Here is a 20219-nt window from a genome sequence, read left to right as displayed (position 1 = left end):
TCATCTTAAATGCAAAATGGGACTCCATCATCTTGAAGATAATGACCTCTGCATGGCCTCTGCAAGTCAGATGTGGAATTTCAGGATCTGACTTTTAATTCCCTCTCTGTATAGCAGTTAGTCATAATGGACAAAAATGTTAATGTGATCTCAGGATACATACACAGAAGGAAGTGATAGTTTTACAATTTTCAACACTAATCAGATGACAATAGAAGTAATATACTCAGAAAAATACAACTGTGCCATGTTTAAGAGTATAGATTTTGAATGTAGACAACCAGGGTTCATTTTCTAGCTCCTCCACTTATCAGATCCATGATTTTCAGCAGGCTATTTAAAGTCTCTATGCTTCTGTGTCCTCTTCAGTAAAATAGGAATAATAAGAATACTTATCTTCTAAAGGTCCTGCGACAATTAAATTAATTTTTAAAATATAGCACTATTAAATAATAAATTTTAGTATTGTTCTGCCCATGATACTTTGGGAAAGACATTAATCAACGGCGAATGGCCTGAGGAGGGAAATAAAAAAAGAAGTTGAGATCATGTAATGTGATAAACAGTTAGATAACATTCAGTTTAGAGTGAAGAAGTATTGCAATCCAGATGTAGAACCAGGAGCAATAATGGTGCTCTAGGAAGGCAAATTCCTGCTCAAATTATAGGAACATTTTCCAACCAATAGAAATGTCCAACAATGGGGGGGAAGGTTGTCTCCAGGGAAAGTAGATTCCTCACCTCTAGAATCTTCTAATCAATAGCCAGATAACTCCTCCTTTAGAACATTCCAAAGAATTGAAGCATCAGATGCAAGGGAAAAGAATGATCTCAAAGGATCTTATGAGTCTCAGATGACAAAGGGCTTCCTTCGCATATCACTTAGCAGTAAATAGGTATTTGTAGTAATTGAATATTTTTGGTGAATTCCATATAGCACAAATATTTATGTCACTAACACTAGCTTAGGTTGGTTTGTCATCTAGTTTCCCTCAATAAACCTGTTTTCCCAGTGCTGTGTAAACTCTAGATCTGTAATATACCACAGCATCTGAAGCAATCTCCCTGGTCCCACAATTCATGATGGATTACTCTAGCCAAATGTCCTTAAGTGGAAGCTATCATTGGCTACTGCAGCTACATTTCTTGTTGTTTCTTACAGAATCCTGTTCCTTGAAAGAAACAATGACCATCTTTTCCCTCTACAATTTGTTTGCAGTATTTATTTACATTCACTGACATGTTTTGAAAGCAATATGGCAAACATGAGTTTGAGAAGAGCATTATTTTGATCTTCTGCATCAGTTTATATAAGGTGAAAATGTTCAGAAAAAAAGAAATGGGTCATCTTTTTACCTTGACATAACTGAAGCATTGAGATAAATCTATTAAAAAGAGCTATCTGGTTGAGTTCCTTCCATATGCCAATAATAATTCTATTTTTTAAAGTCAGGAAACAAGCTAAAGTGTGCTTAATTGCCAACTCACAGCCACATGGCCAATAAGGGGGAAAGGAGAGAGTCACATACCAATAAAAATGGAAACCACTTGCCGCTCAGCCTGCCTCACTTATGTCAGGACCCTCTTCTCACTTGTTCCAGGCTCACTCCCTGCATCATAGAGCCAACCTTGTCTCAGATCCTGAGAGGACAAGAAGCCACTGTGTCATTCTCCATGGTCCTAAACACCTTTATTTCTTGGGAACACAGTAAAAGCAGTCTTTGAATCTGAATACAATTCTTGACATTTATATTTGCGCTTTACTCTTTGACCTCATTTGTCTGCTGGCTGTAGCAGCAGACAATATTCTAACTAGCCAGTTAGAATATTCCTCCTTGTAGCTCTAGCTCTCTTGGCCCAAACTCCTGCCAACAGGTCTCTGGGCTCTATCTTACCACCATCAGGACAAGAGTGGTTTTCCAGTGGGATAGCTACATGGGAATATGTGTCACAAAGGGGAAAAAATTAAGAATCACTGTTTAAAGAAGAGCTTCATCTTGGGGCACCTGAGGGTTTAGTCAGTTAAGCATCTGTCTCTTGATTTCAGCTCAGGTCATCATATCACAATTCGTGGGTTCAAGCCCCTCACTGGGCTCCACACTGATGGCATGGATCCTTCTTGAGATTCTCCCTCTCCTTCTCTCTCTTCCCCTCCCCTGCTCATGCTCTCTCTCTCTCAAAATAAATAAACTTAAAAAAAGAAGAACTTCATCTTATATCAATATTCTAGGAGCAAAAGGAAAAGTACAATGATGACTCTCACTGCATCAAGTATCAACTCCTCTAAGACTTGGTTTTCACAGGTCTTCACACTCCAGCTACACAACATAGAGCCTCCACTTCAAGAAATTCCAACCTCCCACCCAATCTCTACATACTATGCTCCCATTAGAGAACATTTCAAATGTCCTTCCGAAAAAGTCTGTCTAATATTCTTCCTCTTCTTTGCCTATCAATTTCTGTGGCATCTAGGAAGCCTTCCCTAAAGTTCATGTTTATATCACCCTCCTTAAAATAGAGTACTTGGAGCCTGTGAAATCTTTCTTGGGCTTACCTACAGATAATGGAAAGCCACTGATGGATGTTAACAAGGAAATAACCTGACTAAAAGTATGCTTTAGAAAAAATAATTCTAGGGGCAATGGACTGCAATAAAGATTAAAAATAGAAGAGAACATGACTTTTCTTTCATAGTCTGCAAATCAGAAACTGAATAAAATTCACACATTGCAATTGGCAAATGTCTCATTTAACCTACAGGCTCCTTTTCTATTTCATCTTAGCAGTTATTTATTAAAAGACTCTAAGTTGTCTGTTTTAGAAGTCCCAATTTCACTGATTGCATCCCCACTGTATTTTATAACATGTTCTTCTGTCCTCTTTGTTTTCTATATATTGTTCATTGGCTCCAGAGAATTGATCAGATTCATTTTTTTTTCTACAAGACTAATCCATAATTGATACTGGGTTCTCTTTTTCAATGATAACAGTCACTGATGATTAAGGCCTAAGAACTTTAGCTTCTTAAGAGCTGAAAAATTATGATAGTTTAATCCTCCTTAATTAGGTGCAATACTTCTATAAAGAGAAACTTTACTTCACCTATTTGGTTTCCCAGTGCTTTAGTTAATATTATAAATGTGGGATAAGTGATTCTTACCAATTTTCAACATAATAAGTTTGTTTCCTAGCACCTTCTAATGGTAACCAGTTAGCTTTTTAAAATAATACTGTGAAATCACAAATTAAACATATTTGTCATATTTCCATTCATGTTAGTTGTTATTCTGATTAACAACAGTCAGATTGCTCTATCTTTGCATTTTCATATCAGTCCCTAAATGCTTTTGAAATGATCCTGATTGTCTTTGATAGATGCCTTGCTTCCTAGTATGATTCCTCTTATATGGCTCCTTTCCTAGATGTGGCATCAGCTAACTAAACTTCATCCCTTTTAGGGACAATGCTGGCAGTTTCGCCAGCAATCTTGACCCACTCTGAACTCCTATTATTATCCCTGCATGTCGCCCCTCTAAGTGACCTGAGAATGCAGTGAGGGTCTGGCTGGTCCTCATGAATGCGAGAACAGATAGGTTCAGGCTCAAAGATTGCTGATAGGCAAGAATGTCTGTGACAAAAATTACTTGGTAATAATAATAAAATAATGGCACTACATTTGAAGTGGCTTTTTTGACATAACCGTATCAAAATGTCCTGTTGTAAGACAGCTAACCAGTTAGCTATTCAAGGAATCCAGACAGACAGCATGATAGACACTGGAATCAGACTCACCTGGATTTGAATCCCAGATCTGCCATTTAAAAAGTTGTATGACCTTGGGCAAATTATTTAATCCCTCTAAGCCTCAGCTTCATCATCCATAAAATAGGGTAGTCATCAGTGTGATGCATATAAAATACACAACTCATGGCCACTACTCAGTGAATGAAAATAACATTTTCTGTGTGTGTTTTATTAGTGCTGGAAAAATTGATGTAGTGACAGAAGGTAGACTCTAAAATAGTCCAAAACACTATCCACTATCCAAATGTGCCTATTGACCATTTCAGACGTGGTTAGTCTGGGTTGCTATGTGTTACAAGTATATAACAGGAGATGAATCTTAAAGCCTTTATTTTCATCTTTTAAAAAGAAAAGATGAAAATTATTCCATTAATAATTTTTACTTTATTACACATTATGTTGATAATATTGGGGGTATATTAGGTTAAGTAACATATATTCTGATAATTAATTTCTATTGTTTCTTTTTATTCTTTTCATTGTGATATTAGAAAACTTAAAATTACCTATATGGTTCATGTTACACATTTATTGGACTGTGGTCCTCTAGAGATAGTAAGAAATTATAAACAAGAATTTGCAGACTGAGTGGATGAGGTGTGAGGAACAGGGAAATCACTTTTTTCATTTATCCCTATGTAATTAACATCTGTTCTAATACGAAGCAGCTTTTAATAAATGGTTTTTTTTTAATATTTTAATGTTTATTTATTTTTGAGGGAGAGACTGAGAGACAGAGCATGAGCAGGGGAGAATCAGAGAAAGAAAGAGACAGAGAATCAGAAGCAGGCTCCAGGTTCCGAGCTGTCAGCATGGAGCCCAACATGAGGCTCAAACCCACGAGCCATGAGATCGTGACCTGAGCCAAAGTCCAGACCCTCAACCATGTGATATACCCAGGTGCCCCCAATAAATGCTTCTTAATGGTTTGGGGTCCATTTTTTCAAGACACCAACCATATACATTGGCTGCTTTTCCCTGCTTGGAAAGAGGCAGGTTTTCTGGGTCTTGACAACAGATGTTGAACAAGGTAACCAACTCAGTTCCTTGCAGGGAGAGATTTACATTGATTAGTACCTATCTTGTTCCAGACACTTAACATGTCTTCTCACTTAATACCAAAAATAATTGTTGGAGATAGATATTACAACCTTCAATTTTTACAGATAAAGAAATTGAGATTCAGAGAGGTTAATTAAGTCGTCCCATATCACAGAGCAAGGAAGAAATAAAATTGAGTGGTAAAGGTGATCCCATCTGCCTCCTTGATCCATGCTGCCTCTTTCCACTTTGGGTGGTTATTTAGAGGTAGATGTGTGAGATGAAGAATAACTAAGATTCTAATTTCTGACACTTGCTCACCTTCTTAGGTGGTTTCTCTTAGTCTCCTGGCTTCTTAGTCCCTAATGTGGAACCCAAAGCATATATTCTACAAAATGCAGGAGATGCAAGCACTTTAAACAATCTATTCCAAAGTATTTTTATTATTTATATTCTATGTATATTTAAACATATATATTTAATTATATTATAGTTATCCTTAGCAATTGAATTATCATATCAGGCTTTTTCCAGACAATAATAAAAACCTAGATTTAAAAAGGAACTATATGTCTAATGTTTCTCAAGAGTATTTCACTACAAAAGCTAAACAGTTTGAATGGTTTTTTCTTCAACTTCTGGCCTTCAAAAAGAAATCACTATTTCTGCTTCTGTTCTTTTTGGGTTCTTTTTCTTATATCTTAAGTACAGTTCCTTCCACTGAATCAAAGTAGGATTTAGAATTTAAAAAATATTTTCCTTTGCTGACTTAGTGCCTTTGCATTGTGAAAACCTACTTTTATAATTAGACCCATTTCCTTTTATCCGAAGCTTAAAAGGCTTACGATCCAAGAAAATCTAAAATCTCTAGGTCAAAATATTGGCATATGCCCTAGAATATTTCTGGCATGTCTTCTAGGTAGTATTCAATGATTTCTTAGAATTCTGTCTCAAATCCCTTTATCAGGACAATGGTCTTAATTTGGCATATGGGATATATTACAATATATAAATAAACATTTATATACACACAAATAAATAGCTACATATAAATAAATAGCTGCCAATAATGTCAGGTTCTTTGTTGTGATTAATCCTCACAAAAAATTTTGAAGTTTGCATCATATTTCCACTTCACATATAAGGAAACTGAGACTTAGAGAAGTTAATTAACTTGTATCCAATGTAATATTGATAGCAAAAGGGCAGAAATGGAACATGAACTCAAGTTTTCACTGCTTTCAGAGCTCATGGTTTCTTACCGCTATTCCATTTGGCAATTAAAGACAAGGATAAATCAAAGGAAGAATCCTGTTGGCAAAAAGAAAGTGATAGGGCACTCAAATTGAGGCTGAGAACAGCAAGTTCAGAATGCTGGTTTCCTCCAGGAGTAGAATTTTACACATATTATCAGTAGTGAGTTTGGAGCACCTACTAGGAAAGGTCATGGACAGAGTCCATTCAGTGACCACCACAGTTGGACCTATAACTATATTTTCTTGACCCGCAAACATCTCTCTCATCAATATGCCATAGCATCTAAAATTTGGACTATCACAGCTTCCACCTTGTGATAGAGTGGTGATTTAACAATTGAGTTAGAAATGAATTCTATGGGGAGGCAGCATAGGGAATGGGAGAGATTTGATAGAAGAGTCTGTTGGAATCCTGACATCAAGACAGGGTTTGTACCCAAGATGCTCTGCTCTACAGAAATGCCTGGGTCCACTGAAATCCTTTTCAAGAATCACAGGGGCAGGGAGGGGGTGGGATTCATTCTTCCTCCTTATTTGGTACTTAATTTCTCCTCCTTCTACTTCACTAGATATCCCATGAGCATTACCGAAGATTTCATTTAAGAAATTAACAGAATGTAAAATAGAAAGAAGCTACATCTAACCAAAATCCAATTAGAAAGTCAAGTTGTAGGAATAGACCTGACTGAAATTTTCCAAAGCAGAACAAAATAAAATTTTTCAGATGAAAGGAACCTTAAACTCATCTCCTTCAATTCTCTACTATTATATATTAGGAATAGGAGGCCAGGAGGCAAAGGCAGTCTCAAAACCTCAAAAGAGGCTGAGAGAGCATGGGTTTTGGAGTTGGGCAGAGTTAGTTCAAAATTCTGAAATCATCACTTAATAGCTCAATAGTCGATAGTTGTGAATTGAGACAATTTACTTACTCTTCTGAATATCGGTTTACTTTTCTGGTAAATAGCAAGAGCTCTCAAACAGATTATAGTATTAAATGAAACAATGCATACACATGCGTTATTTCTATAGGTCTGGAGAAGAACCTCATACCTTTATGTTCATTATTGGCATTTCTAGCTCTTCTCTATTAAAAATAACTCATTATAATTTTGCATCCTTGATTTTCAACAGAAATATAAGAATTAAACCATATTCACCAAGAAGAGATGGAACATTTCAGCATAAATCTGTCATTTGTACAAATCTGAGACACACGTGAGCTATAAGCCGGTTTTCTCACACCAGCTGTGTGTGTGTGATGCCCAATAGAGCAAATGTTTAACAATTAAACTAGTTTTAAATATGTAACATGGAAGAAATCAAACTGAACATCGGTTGTGATTATCTGCTTGAAAAGCTCATTAAGAAATGAATTATGGAATAGTGGACTAATTAAGCTCATGTAGAAATGTGTGTTCCATTTCTGCATAAGACATTCTTTTTAATGACTCAAACAGAAGGGTTTGATATATTAGTATGGCAATTTAAAGGAAAAAAACTCTATTTCCTCCAAATGAAAAACACTAACATTTACTGAGTGCCTACTCAATGTCATACATTATTTCAAATTATCTGCATGGTGAATCATTATGATATCTCTTATTACTCTGATTTTCTTGATGAGGAAAATGAGGCTCAGAGAAGTTTAACAATGTATTTAGGTTACATAAATACTGTATTGTAGAGCTGGGATTTAAACCTGCAACTAATTTCAAGGCTTTTTCAACAAGTCCAGAGACAGTTATTTCTGATAGCTGCTGTGACTATAGATGTGATGTACAATGTGCTTCATTACATGCACATGCATAACAATCTTCTTTTAAAGACCTCCATGTATACCTGTGTGGCCTGTGTGGCTCCTTCTCTAGACCATAAGGTTCATAAAAGGAGGCCCATGCATTTTGTGTCCAGCAATATATCCCCAACCCCCAGCATGTGCCTGCCACATGTTACATCTTCAGTATTCATTAAATGAAGAACTAAACATGAATTAACTAAAAGAATAGCGTTGAGCTCCACAGTCATCCTTTCACAGATGACAACACCAAGGATAAAAGGAGTGTTTTGCCTTCATTCATACAATTACTCAGCCACAGAGTGAAGATTAGAAGCCCAGAGCCTCTGAAATGCTAAGCTCAATGAGCCAAGTCATCAGCAGGCTAAAGGACAGGTACATTATTTAAGCCTGGCTCTGTCCTCCTTAAGCAGAAGTCAAACACATCCTCATTACATGGAAGGCAGTCCAGCCCGCATATGTGACAGGGGTCACAAATGACTCCCATACCCATCTCCAGCCACAGGAGTCTGAACATTGTCAACCCAGCTGTTGAAAAGCAATCTGCAAAAAAAAATTCACAGAACCCATTTTCTCTTATTTGATTCTTCTCCAACAGGCCATTAGTGTTCAGTGATACTCTTCTTTACCTCTACAACTGAGGAGCAAACAGACTCACTCAGTCCATTTTTCAGGCATCGAACTGGGGAAGAAAGGTCTTTCACATCTGTTAGGAGGTATGGTCAAGAGACTTTTCAATAGTACTTACTAGTCCCTCAGATGATTCTAACATTTAAGGGGCAGATAGAGAAACAGTCACTCAACAAAGAAACAGAAGGAACAGCCAGAGAGTAAGAAAGAGAAACAAGAGAGCCTTGACCTATAAGTCAAGGTTGTAAAGCATCTTAGAAGTAGGAAACAACCAATGATATTAATATCAAGTTCAGTAAGCGGAGCATGTTAAATAAGATGTGAAGAGACAAGTAACTATTAGATATGCCCACTGGGAAGTCACGCTGCCCTTGGAAAGAGCAGTTCTGGTAGAGTGCAAATGTTGATTTGTTATTCTGAGTTCTTCATAGACTGTACACTCCTTAGGTGCAGAAATGCTGGTTTGGTGCCCACAGCACCCAGTATGATGACTGACACATACAAGGCACTTAATAAATGTTGTCAAATGGACACCCAAATGAATTCATTAAAATATGACATCATAGTTTATTTTGGAAAGAAACAGCCCAAAGACATTTAAAACTGCTCTTAAGATGTACCAGTGTTTTCTAAATTAAATCACTAGCTTTAAAATTATCACCATACATTTGGCTTCTCCCTCCAAAGGCCCTGAAGCCAAAACAACTCAGTTCCTATGGAGAACATATAATTTGCCGTCTGCGAAGATAGAGTCTCACATATTAGAAGCATTCCTAAATTTCTGTGCTTAGAGTGACCTTTTAAGTTGCTGCTGTGATGTCATTAGTGTTATAATTTTACGCAAGATTAGGCATGTAATTATGTGTTAAATAGTTCTGCTGGCTCCTGCCTGCTGTTTAATAAAGCAGAGTGCATCGAGAGTATCCCATATGTGTAGCTCCAGGCCACCAACCCCAGAAACTGTGTCCGCTTGCTCTTTCCCTGCCTCATATGCTACTCGTCCTTGCAGCTGTCCCCCGAGGCTTTGGCATTGGTACCAGTGGAGAAGTCACTGCCGAGAACAGTACTCAGAACTGTTACTCTCCCACTGAAGCTTCTAGGGACAGGGCAAGTCTCCATAAAGGGTTCAACATAAATGAAATCAGAACCTGAGAGTTTGCAGCAGTGTTTCTCCCCTGGGCTGCACATCAGAATCACCTGAGCAGCTTAGTATACAAAATTCCAGTGTGAGGCCCCACCGCCACGATCCTCACTGATCGGGCTTGAGACCCAGTATCGTTAGCTATTTCCTTTGGTGGTTGTCATATGTGGACAGGGTTCAGGGACACTGTCTTCATGCTCTCCCTGCTCAGGATAGGTGCCAGAAATTAACAGAAATGAGGAAGGACTTCAGATTTCATGATCTCAATATCTCAGAAAACTGTTTTTCCTCTACTGAGTGTCACTGACCCATCAAAAAAAAGAAAATCAGGGGTGCCTGGGTGGCTTAGTCAGTTAAGCATCTGACTTTAGCTCAAGTCATGATCTCACAGTTCAGGAGTTCAAGCCCCACATCAGGCTCTGTGCTGACAGCTGCTTTGAATTCTGTATTTCCCTCTTTCTGCCCCTTCCTCATTCTCTTTCTCTCTCACTTAAAAAAAAAAATCAATAGTCTCAGTGTGCAAGTACAAAGCAACTTAATTGGATTTTTTTTTACAAAAAGATAAAATCCAGTCCATTTGCTATAAAAATTAATAACACAGGAAAAAAGAATGGAACTAATGTTTAATATGTGCCTTGATCCTACTTTAGGTACTTAGGCATCTGTTATTCCACTAATCTTCCATGCAACCCAGAAAAACAAACGTTACCATGCCCATTGTTATAGTGGAGGAAACTTAGACACTGAGGTGTTAAACTGACGTGACCAAGGTCACACAGTTGGTAGATGATTATGCCAGAAGGCAAACAAACAAATAGGCCACATCTGGCTCTTCTTGGACCAAGCTGCCTTTCTAAAGAAAACCTTATTGAATGGTAATTCAACAAGCAATAGAAACTTTCTGGCCAAGTCGATGAAAGAGACAGAGGGAGCAGGACAATCAGCAGAAGGAACAGGAGGAGGTAGGAGTGGGGGGAGGAAATGCCATCCTGTGCTGAGCTCCGGGGCGGTCAGGAAGGAGCCTCAGCTGCACCCAGCAGCACTAAGCCACAACAAGGAGGCCCAAGTTATACCAACGATCAGCTTTCAAAGGGATACTTCGATGGTCAGGTGGCAAACATAACCAATGTGTCATTGCGTAAACCGCATTGTGCCATAAAAGTATGTAAGATGCAGCCCTGCCCTGAAAGGGCCCACAGCCTAGCAGGGGTGGCAGATTTGCATACGAGCAGGAGAGCTCATGCTTTGCTCTAACAGAAGTTGAGTACCAAGAATTGGGAGCAGAGCTGAGGAAGCTGCTAATGTGGGTCAAAGAGAGGCTTCCAGAAGAGGGGACATCTGAGGTGGCTGTGGGGACAAAGGAGCTCCTTCACCAGGCAGGAAGTGTGGCAGGGAGAAAGCACGAATGGATTAGAGGAGGTAGAAACCCACAAGGTGCGGGCTTGAGCAATGTACGTTCCTGAGACAAAAAATTGTTTCATTCTCACAGACACCCTGTTTTCATTCAAGGCTGAGATTGGGTCTTTTAGGTTACTGGTTTTCTGACCATATTCATCTGGAGTCATACAGGAATGGCTCTGGCAGGTTCGCTGCAAGTCCTGGGTCATTTCGTGATGGAACCGGATCCAGGCTTCCGCCCCTGCCCACAGCCTGCGCCCCCACTAACGCAGGTGTCTGGTGCCTGCTCGTGCTAGTGTTCCAAATTGAAAACTTGTATAAAGTGTTTTTTTCTGTCTCTATATCACTTTCCTGATCACAATTCAAATGAGATTTCCTTGTCTTATAAAGTGAGTGGGGTTGAGGTAATTATTTAAGAGTTCAGGAGGACTGCCTTGGAGATCAGAGAGCCTCCAAACCAGCCCCCGTTAACATATCCTGGGTGTTTCTTTGAAGCCTGGAACGTTTTTCAACTTCCACAGAACCTTTATACTGTTGTCCTGAAAGCAGCTACTCCCTTTCAGTTCAATTAGCAGCAAACCTAACAGGTTTTAAGTAACAGTTTGTCTTCATGAAAGAACACTGGGCTGGAGAAAAACCAAATCCACTTAGTGGCCTAACCTGAGGAGTCACTGAGTCCTTTCTAACAAGCTTTACACAGCTGGTTGGAACGAATATATCTTTTGCCTCCCACTTTCCGTATCATCTTAAACAACAGGGTGCCACACGAGAATAATGACACACAGCCTGCAAGTGTCCAGGCATATTAAAATCACTGCAGCTCCTTGTTCTTAGAATGATCTCAAAGCATTTATGGTGTGTACGGTGCGTCTGTTAAATGCTGGTTAATAACCAGTAACAGGGCATGAGCTCATTAATTTATTGCTTTACCTTCACTCAAAGTGTGCCATTTTTCTGTCTCTTCCATGTCCCTGGTCCTTCTGGAGTGACTAAAGTGAGCAGAAGACTCCACTAGAGTCAGTGCTGAAGTAACTTCCTGGAAGTTTAAGCCAATCCACATTCTTAAAGAGTATTTCATTCAACTTAGATTCACATCATTCTTATTTCCTGAAGGCTAACTGGTTTTGGTAATGGATTTAATCTACATTCTATTTGATGTGTTTTACAGATCTTCAAAAAGGAACATAACTAACTTTCAGTATCTCAGATCAGAGTCATTTTAAGAGCTAGCAGATTTGGGGGCACCTGGGTGGCTCAGTGAGTTAAGCTTCCAAATTTAGCTCAGGTCATGATCTCATGGTTCTTGAGTTCAAGCCCCACATAGGGCTCTCCGCTCACAGCACAGAGCCCACTCAGATCCTCAAAAAAAATAAATAAATAAAAAAATAACTAACTTTCAGTATCTCAGATCTGAGTCACTTAAAGAGCTAGCAGATTCAAGGGCACCTGAGTGGCTCAGTCAGTTAAATATCTAACTTCAGCTCAGGTCATGATCTCATGGTTCATAGGTTCGAGCCCCACATCAAGCTCTGTACTGACAGCTCAGAGCTTGGAGCCTGCTTCAGATTCTGTGTCTTCTTCTCTCTCTGCCCCTCCCTCATTCACATTCTGTCTCTTTCTCTCTCTCAAAAATAAACATTTAGAAAAAAAATTCTTTAAATAAATAATTTTTTTAAAAAAGAGCAGATTCAACTTCTAAGCCTTTCTGTAACTGTTGAGGGCATCCATTCAGGTGTATCCTTTCTTTCCTGCCATTTACCATTTACCCTAGGAGACCAGAGGTGGAAGTATGACTTCTTCCATCTACACTGGTTACCAAACCCCTGCTATCCCCATGGCCTCTGTTCCTTCTATCTTGGATGCTGGCCCCAGAGTTGCAGAAGGTGATCTAGTCCCATAGTCCCAGAAAGGCAGTACACAAAGATTTGAATATGCTTGAATTCATTCTACCATTTACCGAATCACAAAATATTGGAGCTGAGAGCAACCTTAAAGGTTCTCTATATCAAACTTTCTATGTTACAGATTAAAAACAACCAAGCCCTAGCAAAGTTAAGTGACTTTCCTAAGGCCTCACAGCTAGATAGTGACAAACTTGGGCCTCTCACCATCCACTGACTCTAAGTAAATGCTCTGAGCCCTTGCTGCTCAGTGTTTTCTAAAGACCTTCAACAACAACATCACCTGAGACCCTGTTATCAGTGCAGAAACTCGGGCCCTACCCCAGGCCCCACTGAATCAGAATACATTGTTATAAAATCCCTTGGTAATTCACAAGCACATTTCAGTTTGAGAATCACTGGGCTGAGATCATAATATGTCTTTCTACAGAGAATATGAGAATTGGAGGCGAGCAGACATTGGTTTTGAAGCATGGTTTCACTTTTTCTAAATCTGAGCAAATATCTCAATCTCCTGGAAGCATCATTTGTAATCTGGAAATAATAGCACCATCCACCTTGCAGTTTTCATTAAAAAAGCACAAGGTGGATATATGAATATGCATGTCAAGATATATGAATAAATAATATATGCAAAGGGCTTGACATGTAGTAGCTAATATATCATATAATAGCAAATATTTCCAGTCTCGTGCCTCCCATTAATATAGTATTCAACCAAAAGGAAAGTCATAAGTGCTTGTATGTCATGAAGGAATCACTTTCCTTCCTTTGTTCTATTTGCTCAATATTATTTCAACTTTTATATGTGGTATGATTTCTATATTTTGTATTTCCAAATCCCTAGAAAATGAGGATTATGCAAAAAACAAATAATAGCTAACTACTTTCAGTGCTATGCTTAGAAATGAAAAGACTTACCCCTAAGCCACATCCTAACCAAGAGAACACATGCATCTAACATCCTGACTCTTGATCCTATAAACCTCGCTTCTAGAAACCAGAGAGTATCTGTTTCTGCTTCCGCTGCTGTGATTTTCTCAGAGACTCAAACACCACAGAACGCACCCACAGCTTTGGCAACAGCAGAGCATATTTAAAAGATGATGTTTTGTTACCCAATATGTCACATCTGTCAACATCAAGGAAAAGCGTTTGACTAGGAAAGGAGAAGTCGAATTTTAGTATCTAAATCTGAACGAAAATTTTGGAAAAATACAGTGTGCTAAAGAGTGTGAAACCATACTAAAATTAGATTTGTGGAGAAGGGATATGATGCTAACATCAGTTAAGCATGCTTCCCTACAGCAATGCCTCTGCTGTGGCTCTCCACCCCAGCAGTGCATAAGAAACAAGGAGCAGGGGCGCGTGGGTGGCTCAGTCAGTTAAGCATCCGACTTCAGCTCAGGTCATGATTTCACATTCGTGGGTTCCAGCCCCGCGTCGGGCTCTGTGCTGACAGTTCAGAACTCAGAGCCTGCTTTGAATTCTGCATCTCCTTTGCTCTGCCCCTCCCACATTCACAGTGTGTGTGTGTGTGTGTGTGTGTGTGTGTGTGTGTGTCTAAAATTTTTTTTTTAATGTTAAAAAGAAACAACAGGGAACCTTTTTAAAAATTGAATGTACATTTCTGAGGAAGGGACCAAGTTTTTAAAAGATTCCCAATTGATTTTCATGTGCAACCAAGGTTGAGAACCACTGCCCTATAATAACAGACACCTGGCCTTATTTAAGAGCGTCGATCCACCGACGCAATTGGTTGCTGTTGATACAGAGGTCCCCAAACTCAAGGTAATGGATTTAACTTCAGTGTGTTCCCCTTCTAGGTCTTTTCGCCATTCCTCCAGGACTTCCACTGTAAGGAAAGCAGCCCCTGGACCAACATCCTCTAAGATGTTTATATGGACCAGTGGCCGGACCTCTTCATCTTACAGACACGATGAGAAAAGGTAAATTACTGAAGACTCCAGGGGCTTTTCAGAATCACTTAACCTGAACATCCAGACTGCATGCTGGTAGGAAAGCAAGAGGCAACTGAGCTTCATGTTGGCATGTGTTTACAAGGGACGGCACCACACTGAGGGAGTAGGGTTTCTGACACTCTGACCCACCCCCTTACACTCTCGGTGCTCTCTCCCACTGCATGACTTTGTCAAGGCTATTCCCTGTCAGAGATGCCCTTCACCCATGCACAGACACGCACCTATTCACCACTTGGCCAGCTCCAGCTCTGCTTTCAGAATATCCATTCAGTCAGAGCTTCCTCCCATCTCTTGACTAGCACGGACACTGTGGTTCATAGTGAATTCCCAGCACCTTCCACTGTACCTAGCACATAGTAAATGCTCAGTAAATACTGAACCAAAATGATGAAAAATGCCTTTCATAGACATATGGCAAGAAAGGAAAGCAGAAACTATGAGGGGTGAAAAGAGGATGCAAACCCATGCAGCCCTCAAAGTCCTTAGAAAAATAAGTAGCATGAAGTAGGGGAGAAGTGGACAAATGAGAAGAAAGATTTAGAGGCAGAGGCAATGTTAATAAAAGACAAAATGACAATTACACAGTTCAGACTACCCCTCCCCCTTGTGTTTAGGGAACAAATCCATTCATAAAATTCTCAGGCCATTTTTAAATATTTGCTTTCTCTCCATTTATTTTCTTCTGCTTCTCTTTTCCTCATTGACCTTATATTATTACTTGGGTTTGGTAGAGTTTGAAACACAGCTACCTACACTAGCATATTGCAACTTAAGCAAGGCTCACCTGCTGCAGAGGCTGACAGAAACCAGACTTGATAAATGGGGCCGGACCAGAAAGGACCTGAGGGAGGTTGACTTGAATGCAGTTTTGAGACTTGGTACTTTCATTTTTCCTTTTAAAGTCTGTATTACCCTACAGAGGAAATCCTTTGAAAAACTCCAAAAGCAAAATTTTTCTTCACAGTTATTATGTATTACAGCAAAAAATTTGGAAGTGACGTCAATATTCATAACAGAAAATCTGTTAAATAAATCATGGAATGTAATCCATTACTTAGCACTTAAAAATACTTTAACATGATATTAACTGAAAAATCAGGTCGAAAAATTGCATACGATCTATGATTGCAGCTACTGTATATATATATACATGTATATATATATATATATATATATATACACATATATATACTACTGTGTGTATACACACACACACACACACACACACACACATAATACACACAGGAAAAAGCCTGGAAGGAAAAACATATTTTTCACTTCTCCATTTTCCAAATGCTTTGTAATATGTTATACTTTCTTAATTATGGGGAAAATAATGATATGAAGTTTAAGTAAAAATTGCAGCCCAGAAGGCAATGAGTGTTTGAACAAAGTCCTAGCTCTCAACACAACCCAAGAAGATGGACTGAAAATTTACTATCTTTGTTCATCTCTAGGTTTCCACATGCTTTTTCTCAGTGTTTAATCAAGTTATTTTTCATTTGCTTCCAAGACAAATACGTGAATCATTTTTCAGCAAGATCTTTACTAGAGGACTAAAACTTGGTGTGTCATTTGAAAATCTGTATTTTGCATTTAATCTCCTCATTTCCAAAAAGAAAAAAAATTCCCTGACACTGATAGTGAGAAATGACAGAGACTGTGTTGAGCAATATTGTGATTTTGATTGGCCAGCCTGTCTGCGATTTTGAAGGCTTCATCAGAACAGGTGAACTGTGATTTATTTCACCTCCTATTTATTTTCACTGAATAATTTAATTAAGCATATTTTGATATATATATATAACATTTTTACAAAAAACTTAACACTAAGAAGAAATTATTACATACAATATGTTTTATATAAACTGCTCTCTTAATTTATAAGCTAGACAATGATTATGCCCATTTTACAGACGGGGAAGCTGAGGCTCAGAGATTTTTAAATAACTTCTAAGGGTCCGACGACTGGCCAGTGATGGAATCAAAATTTGAACTCAAGGTCATATTCTCTCCCCTGCACCCCAGAGCATCCATAGCCTCTTTCAAACATGAGACACTTGGAACAGCAATGAACAGCCAAGCCCACAGCAGGGGAGATTATATTAAAACAAAGCTGAAAATTGCATTTCAAAGGAGATAGTAACCATGTGGATATGATATATTGGCAATGTTTGTGGAGTTAAAGGGAGCCAATAATTAGCTTCATATTCTACACCATTAAAATTATATGAAACTCTTAAATTACTACTTTCTTTTTGTTTGTTTTCAAATTACGATTTCAATAACTATGAGATTTAAAATAATTAAAATATTGACTATAAGAAATAATCTTCAGCAAGCTTTATTTATTGGATAAGAATGCCAAGGCCTATGAAATCAATCTGCATGGTTTTAGCCTTCAAAGTCAAAGACAAATGGAAAAACAGCCAACGAACAGGACAAGAGAATCTTCCATTAAGCCAGTATCCCTAGTTTGATGTTGGTTCATCTGTCTGTACCTCTCCTTCGACCATACCTTCCTCTTCACTGCCTAACTCACAGAATCCTGTAGGATAAGACTCTGATTTTAAACCTGATTTGGAACAGCGTCGATTGTGCTGCTTAAGATGCACTTAGTGGCAGTAATCCTGGTGGTAATGAAGGTGATGATGGCTGATAATGAATCTTGATAATTAAGGTCCTCAAGTTAATTATTTGGAAATAAATGAAGTAGGTTGTCTGGCAGCACTGCCCAGCCCTGCTGGCAATCATTCCACCTGCACTTCCTTATTCTGCAAAGCTGGACTTCAGCGCCCAGCTTCCCCAGCTGCGCTCCTGCTGCAATCCCAGGGACCAGGCAGCCCAAACTCCTCAGCTCCATGCCATGCCACCTCTTCTCCAGACCACAGCTGAACTTGCTAGGACACTGGCTTCCCTGGGATACCTCAAGAGGTGGAACATCAGGAAATAGCATATAGACAGGCAGAGCAACCCAAGAGAAGGAAAAGTCCGCCCGAGATCCTGAAACCGAATGTCTTATGGCTCAAGGGAAGTTGAAGTCACGTTTGCGTTTTTTTCCCCATCTGTTTAATTCACTGCCAGTCCTTGTTCTGATCATCTGCTCTATGCAAAACACTTATTTCCATCCTTAACCCCCATTCCACACAGCAGAAGTACGAAGAAATACATTTTCATCTCTGAACAAACTTCTTTGTTAGGTGAGCTTAGTTTAATCCCTAAATTGCAGGCAGCAAAATAAAACAGCATCAACAATAACTAATTCAGAATTTAAAGAGAGGTTATCGGCTAAGGACAGTACAGTCAAGCTTTTATCAAATATTCTTTGGATTGTTTTTATTAAATAGTGAATGATATAAAGGGATATTTATCATGTTAACACACAAAGGATGATGATATAATAAGCATCTGAGTACCCTTCATTAAGGTTAAAAAATGAAGCAATCAGAATATTTGAAGCCCTTGAGAGTGCTTCTCTAACGGCACCCTCCTCCTTACCCAGAGATAGCCACCATCCTGAATTTTCTGTTTGTCATTCCCTTGCTTTGTCTTCAGTTTATCACACTTGAATCTTTAAACAATATATTGTTCACTTCTGAATGTTTGGAAGCTTTATATAAATGGAATTATGCCTTATGAATTATACTGCAACTTTTTTCACCAAATATTATGTTTCTGTGATTTATCAGGGCTGATGTAACTACAACTCATTTTCTCTGCTCTGTAGTATGCTATGATATGAATGTACTACCAATTATTCATCCAGTCTATTGCTAGTAGACATTTGCATTATTTCTAGTTCTTTTTGTACCAACAATGCTGCTATAATCCCTCTTTTCCATGCCTCCCTGCACACTTTGTACAAATATTTCTTAGGATATGTACCCAATTTGGGTATATTTAGTTCAAAAGCTTCCAGTCTACCAGGTCATGCCATAGCTTTCCACAGCAGCCATTAGCATGATTTCATTGCTCTACAAACTGATGTAGGGTTTTCAGACTTTGTTTTTTAAGTTTATTCACTTATTTTGAGAGACAGAGAGACAGAGAGAGAGAATGAGCAAAGGGGGAGCAGCAGAGAGAGAAGGAGAGAAAGAATCCCAAGCAGGCTTTGCACTGTCAGCACAGAACCCACCGCGAGGCTCAAACTTAAGAATTGCAAGACTTGAACCAAAATCAAGAGTCCAATGCTTAACCGACTGAGTCACCCATGTGCCCCAGGTATTCAGATTTTTAATTTTCACCAATCAAGAGGGCACTATGCCTTCAAGTACCATTTCTCAAATTACTAATAATATTGAGCCTATTTCCTTTGTTCTTTTCTGTGAAGTGCATGTTTATATACATAGTCAATTTTTCTTTTATTTATTTTTTTAAAATAAGGTCATAAGGGAGTTCTATGGATAGTTTTTTGAAGAACCTCCACACTGTTTTCCAGAGCGGCTGCACCAGTTTACATTCCCACCAACAGTGTAGGAGGGTGCCCGTCTCTCCACACCCTTGCCAGCATCTATAGTCTCTTGATTTGTTCATTTTAGCCACTCTGACTAGCGTGAGGTGGTATCTCAGTGTGGTTTTGATTTGTGTTTCTCTGATGATAAGTTTTGTTGAGCATCGTTTCATGTGCCTGTAGGCCATCTGGATGTCCTCTTTGGAGAAGTGTCTGTTCATGTCTTCTGCCCATTTCTTCACTGGGTTATTTGTTTTGTGGGTGTGGAGTTTGGTGAGTTCCTTGTAGACTTTAGATACTAGCCCTTTATCTGATATGTCATTTGCCACTCTCTTTTCCCATTCTGTCGGTTGCCTATTAGTTTTCTTGATTGTTTCCTTTGCAGTGCAGAAGCTTTTTATTTTGATGTAGTCCTAAGAGTTCAGTTTTGCATTCATTTCCATTGCCTTTGGGGATGTGTTGAGTAGGAAATTGCTGTGGTTGAGGTCAAGGAGGTTTTCTCCTACTTTCTCCTCGAGGGTTTTGATGGTTTCCTGTCTCACATTCAGGTCCTTCATTCATTTTGAGTTGATTTTTGTGTATGGTGTAAGAAAGTGGTCTAGTTTCATTCTTCTGCATGTTGCTGTCCAGTTCTCCCAGCACCACCTGCTAAAGAGGCAGTCTTTTTTCCATCAGACACTCTTTCCTGCTTTGTCAAAAATTAATTGGCCGTACATTTGTGGGCCCAGCTCTGGGTTCTCTATTCTATTCCATTGGTCTATGTGTCTGTTTTTGTGCCAATACCATACTGTCTTGATGATGACAGCTTTGTAGTAGAGGCT

General features: G+C 38.9%; 1 protein-coding gene across 3 annotated transcripts in view; it reads left to right on the top strand.

Annotated features, from left to right (window-relative positions):
- Positions 1-20219, top strand: part of KCNMB2 (potassium calcium-activated channel subfamily M regulatory beta subunit 2) — a 241292-nt gene that overhangs the window by 189321 nt on the left and 31752 nt on the right. For all 3 annotated transcript variants that reach the window (XM_029939850.1, XM_029939851.1, XM_029939849.1), the window contains one exon: positions 14793-14915. In XM_029939850.1, the coding sequence (XP_029795710.1) occupies positions 14860-14915 (56 nt within the window). In that variant the 5' untranslated portion in view covers positions 14793-14859. The remainder of the gene's footprint in view (positions 1-14792; positions 14916-20219) is intronic.

The sequence above is a fragment of the Suricata suricatta genome, chromosome 5 (assembly GCF_006229205.1).
Source record: "Suricata suricatta isolate VVHF042 chromosome 5, meerkat_22Aug2017_6uvM2_HiC, whole genome shotgun sequence".
Classification (NCBI taxonomy): domain Eukaryota; kingdom Metazoa; phylum Chordata; class Mammalia; order Carnivora; family Herpestidae; genus Suricata; species Suricata suricatta.
The sequence above is the reverse complement of the archived record's forward strand: the minus strand, read 5'-3'. Positions and strand labels throughout refer to the sequence as shown.